This window comes from Erpetoichthys calabaricus, chromosome 6 (genome assembly GCF_900747795.2).
Source record: "Erpetoichthys calabaricus chromosome 6, fErpCal1.3, whole genome shotgun sequence".
Taxonomy (NCBI): Eukaryota; Metazoa; Chordata; class Cladistia; order Polypteriformes; family Polypteridae; genus Erpetoichthys; species Erpetoichthys calabaricus.
Window position 1 is genome coordinate 86,144,403 of NC_041399.2, and position 24,183 is coordinate 86,168,585.

Consider the following 24,183-nt stretch of genomic DNA (forward strand, 5'->3'; position numbering starts at 1 on the left):
CCCCCCCCCCATACCATCCGGGACAAAAACACAATTAACCTCCAAAGTTTAAAATTGCAAATCAAACAATTCACATGTAATTAAATTACAATTTGGAGACTTTAATATAAAGGGTCTCTGCATATATTTTGGGTCTCACCATGTAGAAAGTGCAACACTTTTTATAAATGGATCCCTCATTTTGGGGCAACATAATGTGTGTGATTCATAAACATCACCATGTGTTGAGTATCTCTCTAGTGATGCTCTGCCAAGCCCCAATGCAGCCATCTAATTGTAATTGTATATATATATTGTCATGTTTGATATATTTACTGCTGGTCAATCACTGTTTGTGCTTATAATGTTGTGATGTCATATACTTTACTGTGTACTGTGGAACACAAATACAAAATTCTAAGCAATTTTTCTGCCTGACTATGTAGAGTCATTCAGTTCAATGTCTAGTCTGATGATAGTTTAAACATCTGCTGGATTTAAATATATATCAAAAAATATGAAAGAGAGTAATTCTGTTGATAGGCAGGAGGGAACATGGAAGTATTTGTGACTGATAGAATGCAACCCTCAGGATCACACAAGATACCGAATCACAGCCATCATTAAGGTAGAGTGATATGAACTTGTCTTTTCTCCAGATGCATGCTCCCTAATTCTTTTAGGGGGATTATTAAGCAAAATTCACTGACATTGTTGTCTTTATCTTCAGCAAACAATACCCTTTGCTTACTACTGACTTGCCTTGTGGAGACTACCAATATTTCTACCAATGAATACCAAGATAATACATGAAATTATCAACCTCGTAGGTCTACAATGTTTATGGCATAGGTATGGACTACTGGATTTTTTTGGTGTAGATTCTGGGAGCTCTGTTTGGAAAGTGATTTTGTTCTAAAAATCACAATGCCTAGGTTTCTTTCTTTAATCAGAAAAGCATGTTTACTCCTCAAACCCTGAAAGAGGGAAGTTTTGTGTGGTAAAAAAGAGAATAAACCATTACTGATTCTGGAAGCATCTATAGTTGTTTCACACTGAAAGAGGGTATGAAAAATTGCTGACCTCAACTTCAGAAACTGTAATTTTCTCCCCTCCAAAGAGGAAATTTCTACCTAGTGCAATGTGCGGGGGAGAACAATAAATGTCCTACACCGGTTAAGAGCACAGCAACTTTAATGTCTACCCCTGTGTCTTTGGTCTCACTCTATTTTTGGCAGAGAGGATTACCTTTTCAGTTAATTAGCCATAAGCATATATATTTTCATTTGGTCCACAACCGTTACAGTTACATTTATGAAAGGCATATTTGTCTGTTCTTGTGAAGGAGCTGAACAAAACCAAACTATTTCCTAATTAGCAGCTTTTCTAAAATAATTTTTTAGTTTGTTTTTGTCAGTTCTCACATTAGTATTTATTGCCTTCGGGATCCTATTGCTATTCAGTACCCCAAGTTTCTGTATCATGATGATATCTTTCAAAATCACCAGTTTTGCAAAAGGGCCAATCTGGAATGTTTCCTAAATTCATAATGGTGACAGAAGATGCACTATGTCCAGGATTTAAAAATACCTGATAGAGATTCAAGATAAATGACAGTGTCAAAATATATTTAGGTTTTGGTATTTGTGTTAAACTTACTTTAGATTTTCCAAGCTGCCATTCGTTATGTGTACTGTCATAATGATGTAGTAAAGTGGTACACTTTCCTTTCATATCTTCTGGAAGTGTCATGTTTTTCATCAATACCTTGTACCTATGTAAGGAAAAAAAATCCTTAAAAATTACAAAGTGTGAGAATCTATTTTTAAACAACTTCAGGATTCTGAGAAATATTTTATAAACTTTCAAATTAAAAGCAACATATTTTTAATGTAATTTATGATGAAGGTAGTTAATAATTTGCACTACCAAACATGCAATCAAACATGACCATTTGCATTATATTTCATTAAAAGCAAAGGGGCAATATTCAATTTAATCAAATTAAGTGAATCCTACATAAAAATGATCATTTAATTGGGCTGTTGCAAAATGCAAGCAAATTAAGATACATATTCATAGTGGCAAAAGTGAAAATTTTTATAACAATTTTATGGATGTTTTACTTAATATCTTTTTCACATATATAAGAAACATACTACACTACAATAATTTACTCCAGATAAATAATACAAGGACATTAGGAAGCTTAATACATTTCATCATGTTTAACTTTAATATCTAAAAAAAACACTCACCTATTCCTTAAAATAACACTAACAACAAAAAAGGTGTTAACTTACCTTGCAAAAAAATCTTGAAAGTTTCTCCTTACAGGAAACCCAGCCCTCCTTATTCTAACTGTCTCTAGCATTCCAGAATACCGCAACTGGTTTAGCACCAAGGAGTTGTCAAACTGGTCTGGCATCTATTAAAAAATAAAAAAAAAAATAAAAAATAAGCAATCTATTTTGTAAATGAGTGAAACTGAAATACCACAACATGCTTTTATCATTTTACCACAGGATTATGTATTTTCTTTTAATTCAAAAGCGGCACAGATACTATAGTGCAGCTGTAATTATATTTGGTGTGGTTATTTTATAAAATCTAGGATTACTGGTATTAAACATTTACTTGAAATGACTCTTACTTTTCATTTCATGTCATGACATGATCTGTGGCTATATTCAGCGGTTTTAAGAGAAGGCAAATGCTAATTTTTGAACAATCAATACTTTTTTTTTTATGAACACCAATTTACATCTTCAAACTAAGGAGTATGTGTCAACATTTGGGGCCACCACATTCCAAATCAGAACAAAGACTAGTATTGCAGAATGCAAATTGAAAGAACTATTCATTAAAACAGCTTCAATTCCATGTTTCTTACAATGGTAACACAATCTTGGCCCAGTACCCCTGTAGAAACATTAAAATTAACATTTGTGGACATTTTAAATTAATCTAATTTAAAACGCAACCTCAATAGCCACTTGCCCTTTTAAAAAAGATCAATAAACCATTAAGCCATTTGATCTAGTTTTTCAGCAAATATTCATGTAATTTTATTTTTTTGTGTTCATCACTCACATAATGTCTGGTAAAAAAACTATAAGAAGCTATATAAGAAACTATAAAGGTAATTAAAAAAAAAAATAATAAAAGCATTTTAACTGCTGTGCTCCTTTCATTGACATTTTTATTCTTATTTTAAGTGAATATCAGGCAAACAAAAGGATTTTAAACTGGTGTAAGAGATCACCATTTTTAATAAGAATGCAATTCTTAAGGAAATCAACTTTTTGTTTGTTTCATATGAGCTTCTAAGGTGATGAAAAGAAAAATTTCAAAGCAAAAAAATGCTTGGCAGTTGGTTCTAAGACAAAGTTTAAGTCCTCCTCCAACTCTGCATCATTTGGCTTATGAAACAATGAATACAATGAGCCATTCCCTATTAAGTCTTGTAGGAACAAGCAGATGAAAGTTTACACAACATATTATGACCAAAAAATGTTAGTGTATACTGCATCAACTGGATGAAGGAACTATGAAACTGAATTCATAATTACATTTTTTTATTTTTAATTAAACTCTTGTCACTTGGACAAGTTTCTTTGACATTCCCAACAAAAGATGATTAAGGTCTGCAAAATAATTGCTGGATTTAAATGTCACAGCTTTTTTGTCTGTTAATTCATTTTTTAGTTTCCATGTGTCACTTTTTACATGGAGGCATTTCTGTCAAAAAATAAATTCCCTTGTAACATCAGCCCACTGTAAACTTGCACTGTACAGAATGTGTGAATGAACTGTACTTTATAATTATACAGTATCACAAAAACAATAAAACAGGGCTTTGCTTAAACCCCAAAATTAAAACTAAAATATCTGCTCTCAAAGTTATCAAAATAAATATTTTACTTTCAATATTCTAAATAAAAAACAACTATTCTCTTTGTGTTTTGCATTACAAATCAAAAATATAAATTACTATCAGCAATAACACATCACTATAAAATCTATATTAAATCTCCTGAAATCACCCTGGTAGCTTTTGAATGTAAATATTTTAAAATTATTTTTACCAGGATACATCAAAGTTTACAGATAGTCTCACATAGTACTTACTGTATAGTACCGACCATGCTACAAAAAGCATCTTTCATTCCTCTTTTCACAGAGAGACAAAATCTCACTACAGTCCTGACTCGTTTTCAACAGATAACTGAACAATGCCAACTCAGTCTGTCGCTTTAAGAGTGCCTGGTTTCTATGGCAATGCATCTCCTGCTGAGGCCAATTTGTGAGACACACTTGTAAGACCCAGAGGCAAACAAGGGCTTTAGTGGACCAGGACTACAATGCCTGGAGGCTGATGTTTTGAGGGGGCTGTGCCAGCTGCATTTTTCACACTTATTATTCAAAAAGGTCACCCCCCTCCCCAAAAAAACAAAATAAAACAATAAAAAACAACAAAGAAAACCTGACCAGCTTACTTACGCAAGATTCAATCAAAATCAAAACAAAATATTCCAAGCATTAAATAAGTACATAAACAGAGGCAGGTGATGATAAAAGAGAAGAAAATGTAAATAATGATGCAAATTTTGCTTTTACTGTTTTCTAAGTCCTATAGTAGATAGATAGATAGATAGATAGATAGATAGATAGATAGATAGATAGATAGATAGATAGATAGATAGATAGATAGATAGATAGATAGATAGATAGATAGATACTTAAACACACTGCATAAATATTCACTGCAAATGTAATAGACCTTCTTGCTTAGACTTGTTATTTAACCTATATGAAGTAAATTTAAGTGCCATTTTTAGATAAGATCTAGAATTACTATAGGGAAAATATAGCTCATAATTGTAAGCTAATTGTGTAATCAAATAGTCAACAAGTAACAAGCTCAACTATAGCTCCATTACTAATTGTATAACCAAACAGTCAACAAGTAACGATCTAGTGTCATAAGGGAGACTCAAATTTATTTTAAAATACAAGAACAATTACAAGACATGCATCTATCACGAAGCACACACTGGTCACAATGTCCATTTATAATCTCATTTTCATGTAGCAGAAGACTTGTAAGTGAAAATAAAATTAACAGTTTACAACTGCATACAAAGAAAAGTAACTTTAGATTTAAAATGAATAAAACAGAATAAGGAAGGGGATCTACTACACATGGGAGCAGAAGAGAGAAACAAAATTCTTGGCACAAATTATACAGTTAACAATAAACCTGTTGCATAAAGGCAACAATACAAAAAGTTGAGAACAAGAAATTATTGACTCAACTCTCAATCCATTGTTCAAAGATATACAGTATGTCCCTGTTTACTAAATAAAGCTCAGTAATCTATCCATGACACTTTGAACTGTGTCTACAGTACAAAATGAGCATTTTCTCAATGGCTTTTCAAGTGAGCACCCCTGAACTGCAAAACCAAAGATACTGCTTAAAAAATTCTTAACAGCAAAGCATAAACTTGATACAGTAAAAAAATGTTTTGATGACATTTTTATAAAACAATTACATATTTACACAGTTTCCTAAATTATATTCAAAATTCAAACAGCTTTAACGCTGACTAGTCTGGCTACAACATATAATGCTAAGCTTTGGCTTCAAATACTGCATTTACTACACCCTTATAAATAATGTTTAACAATATCTTGTATAACTTGCAGCAAAAAATGTATCTTTCTATGGCTTCATTGCTTTTTTCAGCACATCATTATTAACTACATCCAACCATCAATTAGTGATTACAGTAATCCCTCCTCCATCGCGGGGGTTGCGTTCCAGAGCCACCCGCGAAATAAGAAAATCCGCGAAGTAGAAACCATATGTTTATATGGTTATTTTTATATTGTCATGCTTGGGTCACAGATTTGTGCAGAAACACAGGAGGTTGTAGAGAGACAGGAACGTTATTCAAACACTGCAAACAAACATTTGTCTCTTTTTCAAAAGTTTAAACTGTGCTCCATGACAAGACAGAGATGACAGTTCCGTCTCACAATTAAAAGAATGCAAACACATCTTCCTCTTCAAAGGAGTGCGCGTCAGGAGCAGATAATGTCAGAGAGATAGAGAAAAGCAAACAAATCAATAGGGCTGTTTGGCTTTTAAGTATGCGAAGCACCGTGGCACAAAGCTGTTGAAGGCGGCAGCTCACACCCCCTCCGTCAGGAGCAGAGAGAGAGAGAGAGACAGAGAAAAACAAATAAGCAAAAATCAATACGTGCCCTTCGAGCTTTTAAGTATGCGAAGCACCGTGCAGCATGTCGCTTCAGGAAGCAGCTGCACAGAAGGTAGCAACGTGAAGATAATCTTTCAGCATTTTTAGACGAGCGTCCGTATGTCTAGGTGTGCGAACAGCCCCCCTGCTCAATCCCCCTCTGATCAGGATCAGAGAAAGTCAACGCAAGAGAGAGAGAGAGAAAAGTAAGTTGGGTAGCTTCTCAGCCATCTGCCAATAGCGTCCCTTGTATGAAATCAACTGGGCAAACCAACTGAGGAAGCATGTACCAGAAATTAAAAGACCCATTGTCCTCAGAAATCCGCGAACCAGCAAAAAATCCGCGATATATATTTAAATATGCTTACATATAAAATCCGCGATGGAGTGAAGCCGCGAAAGGTGAAGCGCGATATAGCGAGGGATTACTGTACATTTAAGTAACAAGCATCTTCCATTAAAGGGTCACAGTCAAAATAGACGGTTTTGTATTCTTCCACACATTTTTTATTTATTTCTTTAATCAATTCACTGCCCAATTTTAGAAAATTAACTTATATGTAAACAGCCATATTTATTTAATAATTAGATGATACAACTTTACAGAAAAACTGTGTAATATAAGAAATAAGTCATATAAAAACATAACAAACCACTCCTGGGAACAATAATTAACTCAATTTACAATACAGCTAATCTATAATAAACTACAGAAATCATGAAATTAAAACAATAATATGAAAATGAGCTATACAAAGCTTTATTTATGTATTTGACAATTTCTACTCTGTTCGCACTGCTAATGAAAAGTTTTAAATTCTTCAGATTTCTTGGGCTTGACATGAAGAATAAAGAATCTATATAGCAGCGGTTCTCAAACTGTGAGGCACACCCCCTTAACAAAAAAGGAGCGTGAATGTTGCCATATGTGGCGTAATTTCGCTATTCGTAGGGAAATTTTAAACTTGTAGCTTTGTATTGGCAGCAAAAAATACAGAAATACATTTTATTAGGGTTTCAAAAAAACGTTAGGGGGCGCGATTAAAACTGTTATGAAAACTCGGGTCGCATATACTTAAAGGTTGAGAAACGCTGCTATATAGCACAGTATTGTAAAGAAAATTAAGACACCATACTAAAAGTGTTGTCATGCCTTACTTCAGCACTATCTTTGGATTAAAGTGACTAAACCCAACACTGAAATACTGAGCATTTTAATTTATTACAAAAGTTACTTTTAGCCGCTTATCAGGAACCAAGTGCATATTTGATCAGACACAAGCTCAATCCATACCATTATATAAAACTACTAAAAGTGTGTGATGTTTGAAGGCTTCCTGTAGGTATAAATTGCTTCAGATATCTTCCCCTCATAATACAGCTCTGGGTTTTTACTAAACCATTCCAAAACAATTCATAATTAACCATTTTGCAGAAGATATGTTTATGGCAGTTGGCCTTAAATTCTGCAGCAGTATTTTTTGCTACATTGGGAAACTCTTGGTTCAGTCAATGACAGCAAATCTCTTGAGTATGATGCAACAAAGCAGCTTCAAATGATAAAAAAGTATCCAAATCTCTGCTTTAGGCTACTACGTAAAATACTAAGTGGACATCATGGCGAAATAAATTTAAGTCTGATTAAAGAGTTTATGGGCATAAAGCTTTAGAAATTCAGATGACCACTAACACATCTCTCTATTATAAAAAAAAATCCTGTGGGAGGGAATGACTACTCACGTTAAGATTACGAAAGACAAATAAAAGACCTGCGAGACGAAAGCGAATGGCCACGGAGTGTCTCGTGGGGATATAGAACATGAGATTCTTGCAAGACACGCCCTACTTACAAGCAATATCAGAGCACGGCCAGCAAAAAAAAAAATCACTAGTGTAAAGGCATGCAGCACGCACAGATACAGGCGTCTCCGTGCATGTAAAACGTATAAATGACAATACGTTATAAATGAAATGTCGACGACTAAAAGATCTCATTAGCGCAAACAAAAGTAAATTAATCATCAGGACCAGGTGTAATTGAAAAAATAGCAGGACAAAGTGAGGTCAGAAATAAAAGGCAAAGAGCAGAAAACAAAGTCTTTTTGCATTTGCATCATTCAATGCACAAAACGTAGATTTACACAATAATGGACCATACGCTATGAGAATCTGTGGTCCCGCAACGGTTAAAGCAACGATAAGTTTAATTTCAAGGAAAACACAATTCAGTCAAGTGTATATTTATGATCACGGAGAAGCGATCACAACGCGAGCAGCAGAGACACGAAGTGGCAAAAAGGACAGCGGCTGTACAGGCTTTAAAATGATCGAAGGGCAGCACGACAGCAGATGCCCCGACCCCCCTTTACAACACGAGCATTGTTATACATCCTGCAAGAAAGAGATTTAACCACGCCCGGGGCCGGAAGTAAAGGACATAATATTGTTTTTACAATGTCATGCGAGACAAGGCAGTGAGCCATCATTTAAAACAAGTCCACAGACATCTAACCTAGCAGTTGTTGGATTGTTTTTGGCAGACAAGCATCATGTGCTCCCAGCTCTTAAAACAATGACATGCGACAAGCAGAACAGGCAGCTCGCAAGCAGCAAAAAGACAGCAGATGATCCGACGGCATATCCTTAGCGGCATATCCAAAGAGATGTAACCATGCACAGGGCCAGAAATAAAGGACAAGTATTGTTTTTACAAAAGTTTTTAAAGTAAAAGTGAAAATAATGCATATGTAGCAATTCCCATGAAAATAACAATCTCTTTAAATTGTATATCCGGTAAACCAAACACTATGGTAGGTGAGCAAAGCGAGCAGGGGGCAGAGCCCCCTAGTTACAGATACAAACATCTTTCTTCAAAGAGATGCACCTCGGCATAGCTGCATGAAAAGAAAATTATTTTTTTCTAGTTTTAGATAGATAATATATCAATAGTCAACATAATAACAATGCAGCTCAGGTTATATGGGTCAGTTTATCACCAGACAGTTTAAACCTGTCTGAAATAACTTCAAACACTGCTGTAAGAGGATGTGTAATCCTATAATATCTGGTGGGTAAGGAAAAAAACATTTCCAACAATGTTTTAAATTGGAACAGTCCTAAAACACATTTCTGAGCAACGCTGGCACTATTCACAATTAGGGTTCCATCTCTGATATATCCTAAGTTAATTTTAATTTTAAAAGGTGTGTCCGATGTACTATTTTCACCTGAATTACAGAATGTTTTGCACAAACTGATGAGGAATGAATGTTCTCAATTATGGAATTATACTCCATGCCTGAGATATTAATACAGATATCACTTCTCCAGCATTGCTGAAAATGGTCTACCGGTGAGCACTACGACAATAATAGATAAGGTCTCGAAATGCCGTTAATATTATTCTCATTCCTAGCTGAAATATTTCACTGTGAGCATTGGTGGAGGATTACAGAATTTAATAATACTTTTTACAAATATTTCCTAATTTGTAAATTGAAAAATAAGTAATTCCATATTTACAACAGAGTACATCAAAAGGTGCAAGCACATTAGCAATATAAAGATCTCAAGGTTAAAATACCTAGTGTCTTCTAAGACTTAAACACTGTATAACTGAGGGAGGGCTCAAATGCAAAGTTATCCTGTAATGGAGCAGGAGACAGCATGTTTTTTTTTTTCCCTTAAGGTGCTTTCTAAATTGGATTAAAAATTTCAGTGAACGAAGCTCAATCTTAATACTAAGTAAACTGGTGAGAATTATTAATAACTGGAGTGTGCAGAAGAGCATACAGTGAAGGCTTCTTGAAAGATTTTTTTCCCCAGATCCAACCAGGCAGGTGTGTATTCTTTCCATGGTATCAAATTACAAATAAATTTAGCCTAGTAGAATTGCTTAAAGTCAAGCAGATATATGCTACTTCTGCTTTTAATCTTTGCAATTTAGATTTTTTTAATACAATATAACTTTCCTTCCATATATATGAATTTATAATGGAGTTGGCCTTTTTTTTTTAAAGATTTACTAATAAACATACAATATAGAAAGTATGAAACAGGAGGCTCCTCATTTCAGCTATATTAGCTCTGCCTGCTATAAAGAGGTGAGGAGTTGGTAATATTTATATTTAGTGCTTTCAATCAAACTGTGAAAACTGTGTTGATAGAAAAAAAAAACTTTAAATTTCTTATAACTCTTAAGTTTCAGATATCTATACTGTTCAGAAATAGTCTTCTTATGTATTATTAGGCGCTAGCAAGTTTACAAATCCATAGATCTGGTAAAAACTGAAAACCTTTATTAAAATTAGCAGTGATACACTTGGGTCAGTGAGGAATACAACCACATCATTCACATAGTGACATTTTGTTTTTTTGCATTATTTGTTATCTTAAAAGTTTTGCCCGTAGTAGTAGGATGTTGCACCATGTTAGCCATTATGGATGTAATGAGAAGTCAATGCTGCCATGAAAGCTTGCATATTGTAATCTTTTTAGCTTTCCAATAAAAGGTGTCATTTTGCTTGACTTCCCATTAAGTTTTGCCCAAAACAAATTGCCAGCATTTCTATTGAAATTGCAAACAGCACTGGAGATATGTACAGCTTTGCTGAATTCCACATTCTAATCTGAAAACATCTTGAGTTTATATTATTTACCTACAAAGGGACCCCTGGACTTTAGAAAATTAACTTGTTCCAGATGACAATATCTGGACCAAAACCAGATTTGTGCACAACAGTAAAGAGATATCCCCATTATATTTTTTCTGTGCTTAGAGATGGTAAAACTTCCAGGAGCTTGACAGGTGAGGGTGTGCACAGTAAATACAACAAAGAGAGAAAACTTTTAAAAACCTAAGGGAGAAAACTTTTAAAAACCTATCTGCCTTTAAAGAATCCAGTTTGGTCTTGTGATATTATTATAGGTAGCATGTAATAAATTCTTTTCACTAGACTTTTAGACAATAACTTGAAATCATTATTTAGTATCAAGATTTTTCAATAAGATGCATACTTCAAAGGGTCTTTATGTTTTCTGAAAAGACTGTGATCGACATCTGGCATTGGGTTATGGTAAGGAATATTGTCATATTCAGACCCCTTTAACATCTTATGTTGCAGCACTTTTTTTTTTGAAAATTTTGAAAAAGTTATTAAAAAAATTTTTTTAAAAAAAACACAGACACAAGCATTTTCACACCCTTTGTTATAACACTTGAGATCTGGCTCAAGAGCATCTCATTCTACTGATCATCTTAAAGATGTTCATGATTAGGAAAGGCATAGCTAAGATGAAAGCACAGGTATTCTCTACCAGCTGAGCATTGTTTCCTGTCGTACTTTCACCTGTGCCATTGGGTTAGCTGCAGGGTCATCAGCTGGGAGCCATTCTTTGCAGATGTTTCACGCCTTTAAACCCAGAATATCACCAGGTGTTAGTGCAGCCTTAAGAACATCTTCCTAGCGCTCCCTGCAGCTGACCATCCTTTTGAGCCACAGTAAGAAACTCCTTTACTCTGCTTCACTAAATGTCTGCCTCTGTCTGGACCCAGTGATTCGTAGTCAGTCAATCAATCATTTTCTAACCTGCTTTGCCTTGAACAGGGCTGCAGGGGGTGCTGGAGCCTAACCCATCCAGCACAGGGTGTAAGACAAGAACAAACCCTGGACAGGGTGCCAGTCATTTGCAGGGAAAGGATACACAATCTCTCACACACACATCCAAACTACACACTAGGACCAATTCATAACCACCAATCCAACTAACATGCATATGTTAAGGCTTTGGAAGGAAACTGGAGCACCCTTCAGAAATTGTTAGGTGGATTTTCCAAAAAAGCCCTTGTGAGCCATCCTCTACCAGGTGGGTAGATGCCTTCCATCCTGCTTCTGTGTAGGCCACGGACAGCTCACTGCACTTCTTCTTCCTGTCAAAGGCTGCCTCCATACTTTCATTTCATGGGATTGTAAGCTTGACCATGACCATTGCCCTGGCAGAGATGGACCACAGGACAATAGCTGGTCTTCATGAAGTTGTGGCAGTTTCACATGGGAATTTCAGCTGTTGATTTCAGTCCACTCTCATGTTCCACTCACACCCATGTGACAGGACAAACCACTTCTTCAGGTTTATTTTTTTTGCACTGGCTCCTTCCTTGATGAAGTATATCTGACTTTGGGATGTTGACTGCTGGTCTTACTTCACATCTGCATTCCTCCAAAACCTCAGCCACTTTCCACAGGACTCGGTCATAACACCATACCTTGCAGCCTGAAAGAATGTTCTGCAAGCTGGGATTCTGGGCATCACAGAGGTGGCAGTTCTCCTCTGTGCCACACCAGAGATGGATGTTTCTAAAACTTGGGAGGGTGTCATATTTGGACCCAATGAGGAACTTCAGCCTTGACTGAGGAATCGTCCACATGTTGGCCCATGTTATAGCAATGATGGTGACTGTTTCCCAATTTTTCCACCGCCCTTGCTGCAATTGGCTTAGAGTTTTATACCTCTCATCCTCCATTCTAGTCACCTCTAAAACCACCAACTTTTTCATCTCCCTCTTTGTGGCTTTTGACCACATCCAGAGAGATGGTCCCCAGCCTATCCCAGCCCTGCCTGGTTGCGACCACTCAAATATCTCCTGGTGCTTCAACTTGCTGACAGCCTGGTTGACTGCTTGTTCTGCTCTCTGTCTGCGCCCTGTACAAAATGGGGCCTTGGCATTCTGTACAAAAGGGTAGGTTGAGTCTCTCAGCTCAAAAAAGAGCACACATTTTTCTGCCTGTAACCCAAGCTGTGTCTTTTTCAAGCTGCTGCCACCCAATTGTGGTTTCCTGACTTGTGTAGCAGACATACAAGTTGCTGAAGTAGGTTGTAAGTGCCAGAGAAGAACAACAGGCATCACAATTGGGATGTAGGATAATTTCTTACCCGGATAGGAGGCTAGAATGGCAGAACAGATGTGTATGCCAGCTAGAAAAGGAAATGACTTCTTGCCCAGCCAGACTAATATAAATGATGGAAAAGCATAAGTCGGGAGCAGTTACATTCCCCCACCCGAGAGGCGGTAGTCGTACTCCCGTGGCATCCCACTTTGGAGACCCACAAGGATACATGGGAATTTGGAGTCTGGTTGTGCAAACCTGAAAGGATCCCTGGGTCCTGTTAGAGGGCGGTGTCGGGGGAGCGCCTCCCTGGTTTCCATATGACCTGGAAGTGCTTCCAAGAGGATAAGCTATGGCAGCAGAAGCATTTCTGGCTCTGGCATTTCTGTAGCAGCCACGTACACTACTTTCTGCTTACAGTAAGTTCACTGCCCAGCTGCTTTGTCCATGCGTACTGTTTTTTTTTTTAAAAAACTTGCAGTATTAAAAGGGTACATCAGCTGACCATAATGAGAATAATATTGCCACCCAATATAAAACCGTGATCCCTGTGCATCAGTGTGCAAATCTATGCTATGCAAGCACCACTTGGGTAATTTGCATACTTAGCCATGTGCTGCCTTTAGTTGTCAAAACAAGCCTTAAATGAGCCTTCCCTCTCCCTTCTCTCATAATAAATGAGACACTAGGAAACAATAACAAAAGATATATTACTATTTACAAGGTGATTCTATGTTCTTGATGGAAGAAAAAAAATGCAAAGCATCTAGACAGACGTTAAACAATAGAAAGAGCCAGTATCCCAAGCTGCCTCTTCGTCGCATGGCTAATGTGTGCCACAAGACTGAAACTCTGTGAGCACAATGATAGGGCAGGTGGCCATCTAATATAACATATTACCATAAAACATACATTTTCCTGTTCTGGAGTAAAAATACACAGTTACTATCTGAACTTTTCAAACACTAGTTACATTTTTTTTTTATTTAAAAATTGCCACTTTGCAGATTCTAATTTCAGCATTCTCCAAAATTTGTGCATCCGATCTTCTAAGAACCTCCGTCAAGCTAAGTAATTAAAGTGTGAGATGATACCACTTACTGTGACAGAGTACAAGAAAAATGACCAACTTCTCCATTTAGCAATGAATAATACTGTACACTGGAAAATAACTGTATAAAAAAAGCTGTCAGAAATAATCAGAATCCAGCTGTCTATCAGAATAACTGGCATATTAGACAACGAATATAGCCAGGGCCACAAATTTTCAGTTGTCTCAAATGCATTGTAGCATGGGTCAAGAGACTAAACAATGGAACATTAGAAGCCATTAAAAATATATGGCTTGAAAAAACAATATACTTATGCTTTACTGGCAAATACATAAAATATATTTTTTTAATGTTTCTAAAGTACTCAAGAAAATTATATTTATATTACTGACATGCATGTATGATTTTTTTGCCCAGGAATCTCATCTGTCTAAGGCCCACTCTTAATGGACAGATATTGTGGGGTTCCATATATATTAAGAATTTTCTTCCTACTTTTTTCCTTTTTGTTTAAACTAATCTGTGCATTATTGTGTACTCATTATGTAATTAGAAATTTGAAAAAATTTGTATATGCACCTAAAAACATGTTATAGTGTTCTTTTACACAAAAATAAATTTAACTGAATGTGATTGACTGAACCTGTCTGGGTGTTTGGTGCTGCCATGCCAGGCTATAGCTTCCTGCGATCCTAAACTGCATTAAATTGGTTTGATGATGAATAGCCATGTTTTAACTGTGCCTTAGAAAAGGGTCAAGTGGGGAAGTTCTTTGACTGAAGGAAAACTTAAGTTAACTAAAAGAAAATAATACTGAAATAAAATTAGGCAATTTCCATTTCAAAATCAGAGCAAAGGAGAACAGAGGGTGACCTAAAGTAGATGTGGACTTCGCTAAAAACTGTTGAACTAAACTGTTTTCAAATCAAAATAAATTATATTAGCTCAGTTTTGTAGACAGTGCGTACAAATGAACTGCTAAGAGATACTAAAGTTTGGTGTATAATTCTTACTCATATTTATGCAGAAAAAGTTACTGCTTTTACTTCAATCTCTGCATATGTTTAGATACAAAAGTGAAAAATATTTAAGGCACAGACCCTAACACTTGAGCAAACATTGTTCTTATGTACACAACACTACTTCTTTCTCTAATTGTTGCTAGTTGACATTAATCGACAAGCTGTAATGAGGAAAAAAGCAAAGGACGAATTGTTGCCAATATTTGATATGTGTAAATTAGAAATCCCTTCAAATATTCCCAAAGACAGTTTCTTGTTACTAGGTAACCAGAGGTCAGTCTGCATTCAAAGGCCAGACTATTCCCATCACTTACCAGGCTGACTGGACAAGTTAAAGGAAGACAAAAGTTTGAATGTCCAGTAAAAGTTTTTTTTTTTTTTCTGTTCCCTATACTATTTTTTGCCATAGTACACATATTACAAATAACCATCATGCTCTCTTATATATATATATATATATATATATATATATATATATATACATACACACACACACACACACACACACACACACACACACACACACACACACACACACACACACATCAAACTTACAATGGCTGTTTAAAACCATGGTGCCGAACTGAAACAATTATGACAACCCTTCTCTCTGCATGCACCCTTTTTGCTCTCCTCCCAGTCCCACATTGTTGGTAAAGTTTCAAGTCTTAACAAGCTTAAGCTCCACACCTGTACAAACACACTGCTGTGAAATCTCAAATACCTCTTTACACGCTAACTATTTAACCTTTAATTATACAGAGACTTTTAGGCCAAACATATACAGTATGTAATTATGATTAGACACATATGCATCCATGATTAAAAAAATACAAGAGCTGCTTAATTTAAATTCACATTACCTAACAAAGTATAAACTACAAAAACATATACAGTATGTAATTATGATTAGACACATATGCATCCATGGTTAAAAAAATACAAGAGCTGCTTAATTTAAATTCACATTACCTAACAATGTATAAACTACACTGAGCTCAAAAGTCATGTTTTCTTTATAAATACAAATGTATGTATATACATTTATTTGTTGAGCTATTACTTTTCTTCGCAAAATGCAGGGACTTGCAATAATTTAAGGCAAAATATTCACAAAAATGGACATGAAAATAATAAACTGCAAAAAATGACTGTTATATCCACATCTTTTTTAGCAGAAGACAACAAGGTACTTTGTTTTTAATTAAAGTGTTAGACTATTAAAATAGAGAAGGAAAAAAATACTACATACCAAGTTCCTGAACCAGAATTTATACCATACAGGAGGTTCATTTGGCTTGTGAAATCCACGAAAGTGTGTGTCTGTTTTTTTGAAACATGCATTTACAATCCTACTCAACTCATCCTTTCTCTATCAGGCTGGTATTTCAAGTCTTTCATGTGATTTCACTGAAGCTGCTTTAGTTTAATTCACTATGGCTCCCCCTCAGAGGAAGTCATGCCTAGCGAGGCTTGGCTCTGATTATGTGAGGGGGTTGGTGCAACTTTGTATACTTCTTGTAAGGAAAGTAAGAATAATTTCACCAGCTCCTGACCAGGAATGTAAACTTTAACTGCATGTTATATTGATATTGTAAGATTTTTTTTTTTTTAACGTTTTAATAACGTTTTACTGTGTATTACACTCATACCACCACCAATCTGGATTAAATTTCAGGCATGTGTGACTTCTGTGAAAAGACCGTGTCGCATGTCAGAAAAGCCAGTTTGGTGCACAAATTGCTAAAGAACTTAAAAATAAAACTGCAAAACACAACTTCCCAGTGTTATCTTAACATTTCTATTTTTCTATCAGAATAATTTCTTTATTCATTTAAACTATTTTCAATTTAAACATTTTATAAGGGACACTTACAAAAATTTTTTTATTTTACTTTATTTAATTTTATCATCATTACTATTAAAAAAAACAACCTGCCCTTATCTCTAAATAAAACTGTATAAATAATTAACACATGGTTATTTGAATGAAAAAGACATTTCTTTTTTTGTTTAAAAGATTTAGTAGACAAACAACAAAAATGAGTGAATGAAAGCAACTTCAAGATTCTTTTCTATTTCGTATTACTCTCATTAGATTTAAAATCCTCCAATAAGGATTTGTTTAACATATTGAAGATGTGGTTTTCGGGACTAGTTTAAAATTGTACTCTCTGGATAATTTCTGTTTGTTAGCTGGATTATAGATTCACTTATGTGGGAAATCACATAAGCCCACTCAGCACAAAATTGTCATTAAAATGTTCCACTTGTATACAATAGGGGAAAAAATAATCAGTAGAATCATACAAGTGTAAAATGTTTTTCGGTTATATTACTGTTGTGAACTTTTATTTTTTTTCTTTGCACCATGCAAAAAAGTCATAATTTTGCTATATTTTTCGTGCACCACAAGAAAAATGTAAAAATTTTGTTAAAGTTCACCGAGTCTGTTCTATTCATATAGACAGGTTTCAAAAACAGTTAATTTATCTACTGCATTTTTGCAAATACTATACATTCATCCTGAACAATTATTATTATTATTATGGTGGTATCAAATACTACCACCATAGTTTGGAAACCTAAAATTCTACTTTGCCACAAGAGTTTAACACTAACTCTCTACAAAATAAATACAGTAAATGAAAGTATATATTGTATTCAAGCGTGTATGACCACTCTTTATGCAAAATAACAGCAATGAGGTAAAATACTGTTAAAATGAAATAACTGGGAACAATTTGATATTTAAAACTCTAATGAAGTTGCCAATTTGTTAAGTTATATAGATAAATTTGGAAACCATTGTCAATATCCTTCTAGAAACAGATTAATGGTTCAACATCTAGCATTATTGATTTCACTGAAGAAATTTACTGCTGATTAAGACCACCCCAAAAATCTAGGTATACCTCTCCATGCATTAAATCCAAGTATATAAATATGACAACTCATTAAAATATTAAAACAAATATAGTCATATATATAATTCTATTATCTGTATATACAGTAGACCCCCGTGAAGTCATGGTTTAGAGTTCACGGCCTCAGTCATTCGCGTATTTTTCCTTAAAACCTATCTAATAATTGTTAGCGGAAAACTGCAAATATCCTCCGCAATTTTTATGGCTTTTTTCATGGTAATACTGTACTGTAGAGAGAACAAGAAGCAACTGTAGATGAAAACGCGGCTTGGGATGGTGAAAGTAGCCAACAGAATTTCAAACTGCAACTCCCAGCAGTGGCTCCGATTGGTCTTCTCCTGAGGGTGCTGGGGGTGTCTGTGTACTTGAGGACTGTAAGTGGATTCATGGCCATCCTAAAAAGAAAGGAGCGATCCTGAACCCGTCCACCCATTTTCACCATTTCAGGAACTAGTGGTAGGACTATCTTTACTTTCCCATTCAATGTGCTGATCTCTGGACTATATTTTCATCATTACATTTCATTTGTTGCCATTTTTCATGATTTACTGTGTGTGTTTTGTTTGTGCTTTGTTGTATTTAATGAGTAATCACCATAAGGGGAACAGGGGTGGCATCGTCGTTTCATTTATTTCCATTACATTCTTTATTTGCTGTTTGATTACCGGTTTGCTTTGTTTTTGTCTCTGTGAGTGCATGCGGGTCGGGCCAAGGCTGGGTGTGTCCCTGGAACCTCGACCAAAAAAATAAATCACCGTTGATTCTCCTTGCTGCTGACTGACTGTGATGCATCTCCAGCTGAGTATTCTTGTGTTTTCCGTTTTGTTCCTCTTAACCCTTAAACCACCACAACTGGCTATAGTTGTTTCCCAGTGCCATTTGCGAGCATGCAGCAGCTGATCAGTCAGTGCCGTACATTTGTTGAGCATCCAGCTCATGACCACTGCCAGCCCCTTGTGAGCAGGGGTGCTGAATGCACCCCTAGAAGACACGGACGCTCCTCAAAAAAACCCTCTTAAAAAACGCTGATAGACTACTTTCACATTGCTACCTTACTTGCTGGGCTTACTTGCGGCTGCTCTATCGCGTGATATGCTTCTCGTGCGAGGCTACGTATACTTAAAAGTCTGAACAGCGCCTGTCCTTTTTGGCTGATTGCTTTGTTTCTCTCTCCTCCCCTAGACATCCTCTGCTCCTGTTGGGGGTCCCACTCCCGTTGTGCTCCCCTATGATGTTTATCTTTTCTTTAATCGAGAACTAACTGCATACTGAGTTCGTTTTACTTCTGAAAGAGACATGTTTGTTTGAGGTGTTTGAATAAAGTTCCTGTCTCTACAATCTCTTGTGTTTCTATGCAATTCTGTGACCAAAGCTTGACATACTGCAGCCTCACTGTCCCTGGGATTGAGCCGCTGCACTAGACTAGCCTGCAAGCATCAGCGCTTACCTCTGTGTGCTTGAGTACAGCCAGTTCAAGCGCAGTTGGCTCGGTGATTTACTGAATTTCATCCATGGCGTCAGTTGCACCTTGTACATATTGTTCCAGTAGTTTTTAAAATAGTTTTTACAGTTCATTGGCAGTGTGTAAAATGATCAGTGTTGCAGTAATTGTGATGCTCTTTGCATGAAAAAAAATGTGTTCCATTAAAATTTCACCTTTTCTTTGTGAATTGCGACGTTTACTTAAAGTGCAGCAAAAAAGTACTTGGCGTCCAGTATGTGGCAGTTTAAGGGTTAAAGCCCTGAGATACAGCCGAATCGCCCTGCATCTTCTAAGGCATCTGGTAATGAAAATAATAATGCACGAATTACAGTACATACCGTATAGTGGTAACATCTGTATTTTACATTCTAGCACTGCAGGAGACATACCAGTACCGTATACAGGTTTACCTTTACATTCTTTTTTTTTTTTTTAGGTAATGTATTAAGCTGAGTTTGAAATTAAATTGAAATGTTTTGGGGGGCATATTTAGGGTTTAAACTATAAAAATAGGCTTTTTTTTTTAACCACGTCCTAACCCCCGCGAATTTTGGGGCTGTACTGTATTACCAAGTGTCTATTATTCAGTTAAATTATCTTTGGTTTTTGCTTTATGTGAAAAATATTTTGCTGATATTTAATATTACCAAGTGTCTATTATTCAGTTAAATTATCTTTGGTTTTTGCTTTATGTGAAAAATATTTTGCTGATATTTAAGAACTACAGAGCTAGAACAAACCCATCATAACATGAGACCCCATTTGAGAATTCTTTTCAAATATGAGAAAGGTTGCTACTTGTGTGTTTGTTAGTTTTCCCTGCAATAATATTTTATTCATCTAAAACAACTTAAAATCACATTACTTTACATTTTTAAACACTGCTGTATAACAGTGTCCTACAGTGAACTTTTAACTTGTGTGTGATAGTAGGAAAATCACTTTTAATGTTCTGACTGCTCCTAACGAGTCTGAAAAAGCCACAAGCATTTTCCAAGTAAATATCCAGTAATAAATCCTAATTGATGCAATTACTGAAATATTAAATCTAACATTATTAATAAACAATTTCCACAATTGGAAATGCAGTGAATGAAACCAAGAGAGAGGTTACAAGTCTCAGACTCTCCAAATTAAGTTCAAATATTGAGTTTTAAATGCTACTTAGGTGGTAAATACATGTTTACCTTCATTTTAATTGCAAATTAATTACATTTGTTTTTGGCAGGGCTGTGGAGTTGGAGACAATTTTGGGTACCTGGAGTCGGCAAAAATCTACTGACTTCGACTCCTAATAAATTTAAATTGTAATGGAAAAAAAAATACAGCAAGTTCAAATGTCCCATTTCAAAAACAACAGTCATAATTAAGTACTTCTCGGATGTAAGAAAAAAGCCCAGTGCATAGTTGTGTTACTACTAGTATGAAGTTCAGCTGAGCTATTATACAACCTGACAATCACATATTTTAATCTGGATTATGATACATTACAAAAAGTGTTTTTTTATTTTATTTCAGATATAATGTGTTTAACAAGTTCATTTGAGTGTAAACAAGTGTAATGATGTAGGTGTAGGTGTGTGCTATGGCCTGATGTGTGTTCAGGGGTTCTGTCTGCACTCTCCACATACTGTATGCTCCCACCCAGGGCTGAACTTTAGCATAACTTTGCACATTACCTGTTCTAGAAGATTTTGAAATTAAAAAGGAATAGATTCTATGTATTGTGACAGATAATGCTTCTAATATGTTAAGTACAACTGAGAAAATGAATGAAATAGATGAAGAAAGTGACAAACAGATCTTAGAGGAAGATAGTTCTGCAAGTATTAGAGAAAGTGAAACAGAAAAGAATAGTGAATTTTTGGATAACGTTGCTAAAGATGCATTTAAGCTTACTACTATTCAACATATGCATTGTGCTGTTCATACTCTGCAACTTGCAATAAGAGATGGATTGAAAGATCGTTATGCAGCTACTCTAATTGGCAAATTGAGGCAAGTAACTGTTGCAGCCAGGGCCCCAAAAACAGATGCCATTTTGAAAAGACATGCGGAAAAGGAGCCATTTGGATCAAACAATACACTGGGGAAGCACTTATTTGAGGGTAAAGCGTTTGCTTGAACTAAAAGACTTTCTTGAAGAACTGGACAATGAAAATGTTTTATTAACTGAAAGCCAGTGGGCACAAGTAAAAGAACTGGAAAGTCTACTTTCTTACACCTTGACTGTCACCAAGAGGTTGCAATATGAAGATTTAACACCCGGTAAATTTTTCTTGGAATGGAAGAGCTTGATATATTGCCAGAAAAAAAGTGGAGGGTTAATAGCTGATGGCATTGTATCTTCAGTGAATCTTCATATCTTGTTAGCTGCTATTCATGTTGATCGAAAGAGCTGAATTTTGTTGAGCAGTGACCATATTGCTAATTAAAAAAAGGCACTCTATGATGTAGCAGTTCGCATGAAGGGATTACTACTACCTGAAACACCACCACTGGATGAAGCTATAAACACTGGTAACTCAGGATCATCCTCTTCAAATGAAGAATTAGACTTTGATTCCTACTTGGACAAAATGGAAGTTTCAAAAGCAAAGTGACGTTGCCTATGCGTGAAAGATAAACAACCAGTAAATGTCCAAATAAAGAGATTCCAGCAGGAGTTTTTTTAAAGAATTAAAAGAAGTTTATAAGTATGATCACTCATCGAAACTGACTATAGATGAAGCCATCCTTGTTTATCCAAAGATTATTAGTGATGTGGCTAGAACTGTAACAGCAATGCCACCCACCCAAGTCAGTGTTGAAAGACTATTTTCAGCTCTAAAAATAATCAAGTTAGATTTAAGAGCTTCTATGAAAGAGGATCTGGCAGAAGCAATTCTGTTTCTTAGAACACTGCATTGAGTTAATTTTGGATTGCATTTAACAGCTATTCTACTCTACAACTGTGTTCCAAGATTAATATATAAACTGTTTTTTGTTCATGTAGTTAAGCTTTGTTTTTGTTTTAAAACTACTGAAGAATGTGGTTTATATTTTTTGAACTGGTAAAGTTCCTGTTCCTGATTTTTATGCATGCTACTGCTTTATAGCCACTTGATTAAAAACAATAAATAAAACCTTATTGTTTTCTTTTTTTTGTTTTTTGATTAACTGGCCAATACGGTAGAGAGTCAGCTTCCTAGCCAGTAGTTCTGTGGTTAAATGATGTGTATGTTGCCTTCCTTCAATCAACACGGAAAATACATTAGCATATTAAATACAGAGGAGTCAGGGAGTCTGAGTCAGAAGTACCGGAAACTAAGGAGTCGGAGTTGAAGAATTTATCTACCGACTCCACAGCCCTGGTATAACGGACATAATATTCAAGGTAACCCAACCCACCCAGCCTGAGCCAAAGGATTATTATATTAAAAAAAAACAAAAAAACAAGGAGTTAAAAGCTGAGATTTAAATAATTGAGCTGCAGCATTTTCCTTTTATTATAGGAAGCACCATTAATTCACACTGCAGACAACCCCAAATGTATTAACTGTAGAAGGAGGACTGCCAATTGATGACAGTGATGCAGGTATCTTCCAGCGAGAGGCAATAATTAGCTTGGCTGCCAGGGTACTGAGACAGAATAACTTTCTTTCAGAGAATTGAAGTGGAAGCCTAGAAAGGTCTAAAAGAAGAAAGATTTGGGGTAACAGAAGGATACTGTAGGAAAGAAAGGAAGACAGTAGGTGACATACGTGTGTCCAAAAAGAAAAGACAGAGGGACAGTGCCAGAACATGTAGAGAAAAGTGCCAGGTAAACCAAGGGAAACATAAATGACAGAGAGGATCAACAGTGAGGCCCATCAGAAACTGCTTGAGGGGAGTAGGATATAGTCTGTATAGAATTTTGAACTGGGGGTCCTCATAGTTGGGGGTTCGAGATCAAATCCTTACATTGGGCAGAACTGTCCAATGAAAGGGGTGAAGGGAGAGGAGAAAGGTCTCTAGGCCAAAGAGAAATCAAGCAAGGGTTTATACGACGTTTTTGCAAAGTAAAGAGTAGAGGGTAGAGACAGGTTTTTTCTTGGGAAGAACAAAACAAAGAGTATAATGAGTGATTTGGTAGGGGGGCAATCAGGGAAATTCCATATGTCCTGAGAAATGATCGGAGTTGATGGTAGAAAAAGTTGGAACCAGGGAGATTAAAATGTGTTTGTAAAGACTGGAACATCATAAGCCCTGAACTATTAAACAGATCTACCAGCACACTAATTCCAGAATGCTACCAAGGAGGAAATACACAGGGCCGGCCACCTATTGAAAGAGCAGGGTTAAGAAATGTAGGAGTGAGGGAGTGCCGTTTTCCAGAGGGTGCAAGTAACTTTTCCACACAATGCCATATGTTGATGGCGTATGGCAAAACAGGTCCCAAGGCAAGTTTGGCAGCTTTAAACTTCAAGGAGGTAAACAGGGCACCTGCTGTTCTTGTCATTTGTTGTTTGGCCTTTTCCTTAACAATTCCTTCCATTAATTTTTCTGTGATACACATTAAGGTTACTGGCCTTCACTTACTTTTTAT

At 35.8% G+C, this 24,183-nt stretch overlaps 1 protein-coding gene across 2 annotated transcripts in view; it reads right to left on the reverse strand.

Annotated features, from left to right (window-relative positions):
• Positions 1–24,183, reverse strand: part of myo10 (myosin X) — a 442,319-nt gene that overhangs the window by 56,758 nt on the left and 361,378 nt on the right. For both annotated transcript variants that reach the window (XM_051928931.1, XM_051928929.1), the window contains 2 exons: positions 2,283–2,407; positions 1,639–1,753 (listed from right to left, as the gene is read on the reverse strand). In XM_051928931.1, the coding sequence (XP_051784891.1) occupies positions 1,639–1,753; positions 2,283–2,407 (240 nt within the window). The remainder of the gene's footprint in view (positions 1–1,638; positions 1,754–2,282; positions 2,408–24,183) is intronic.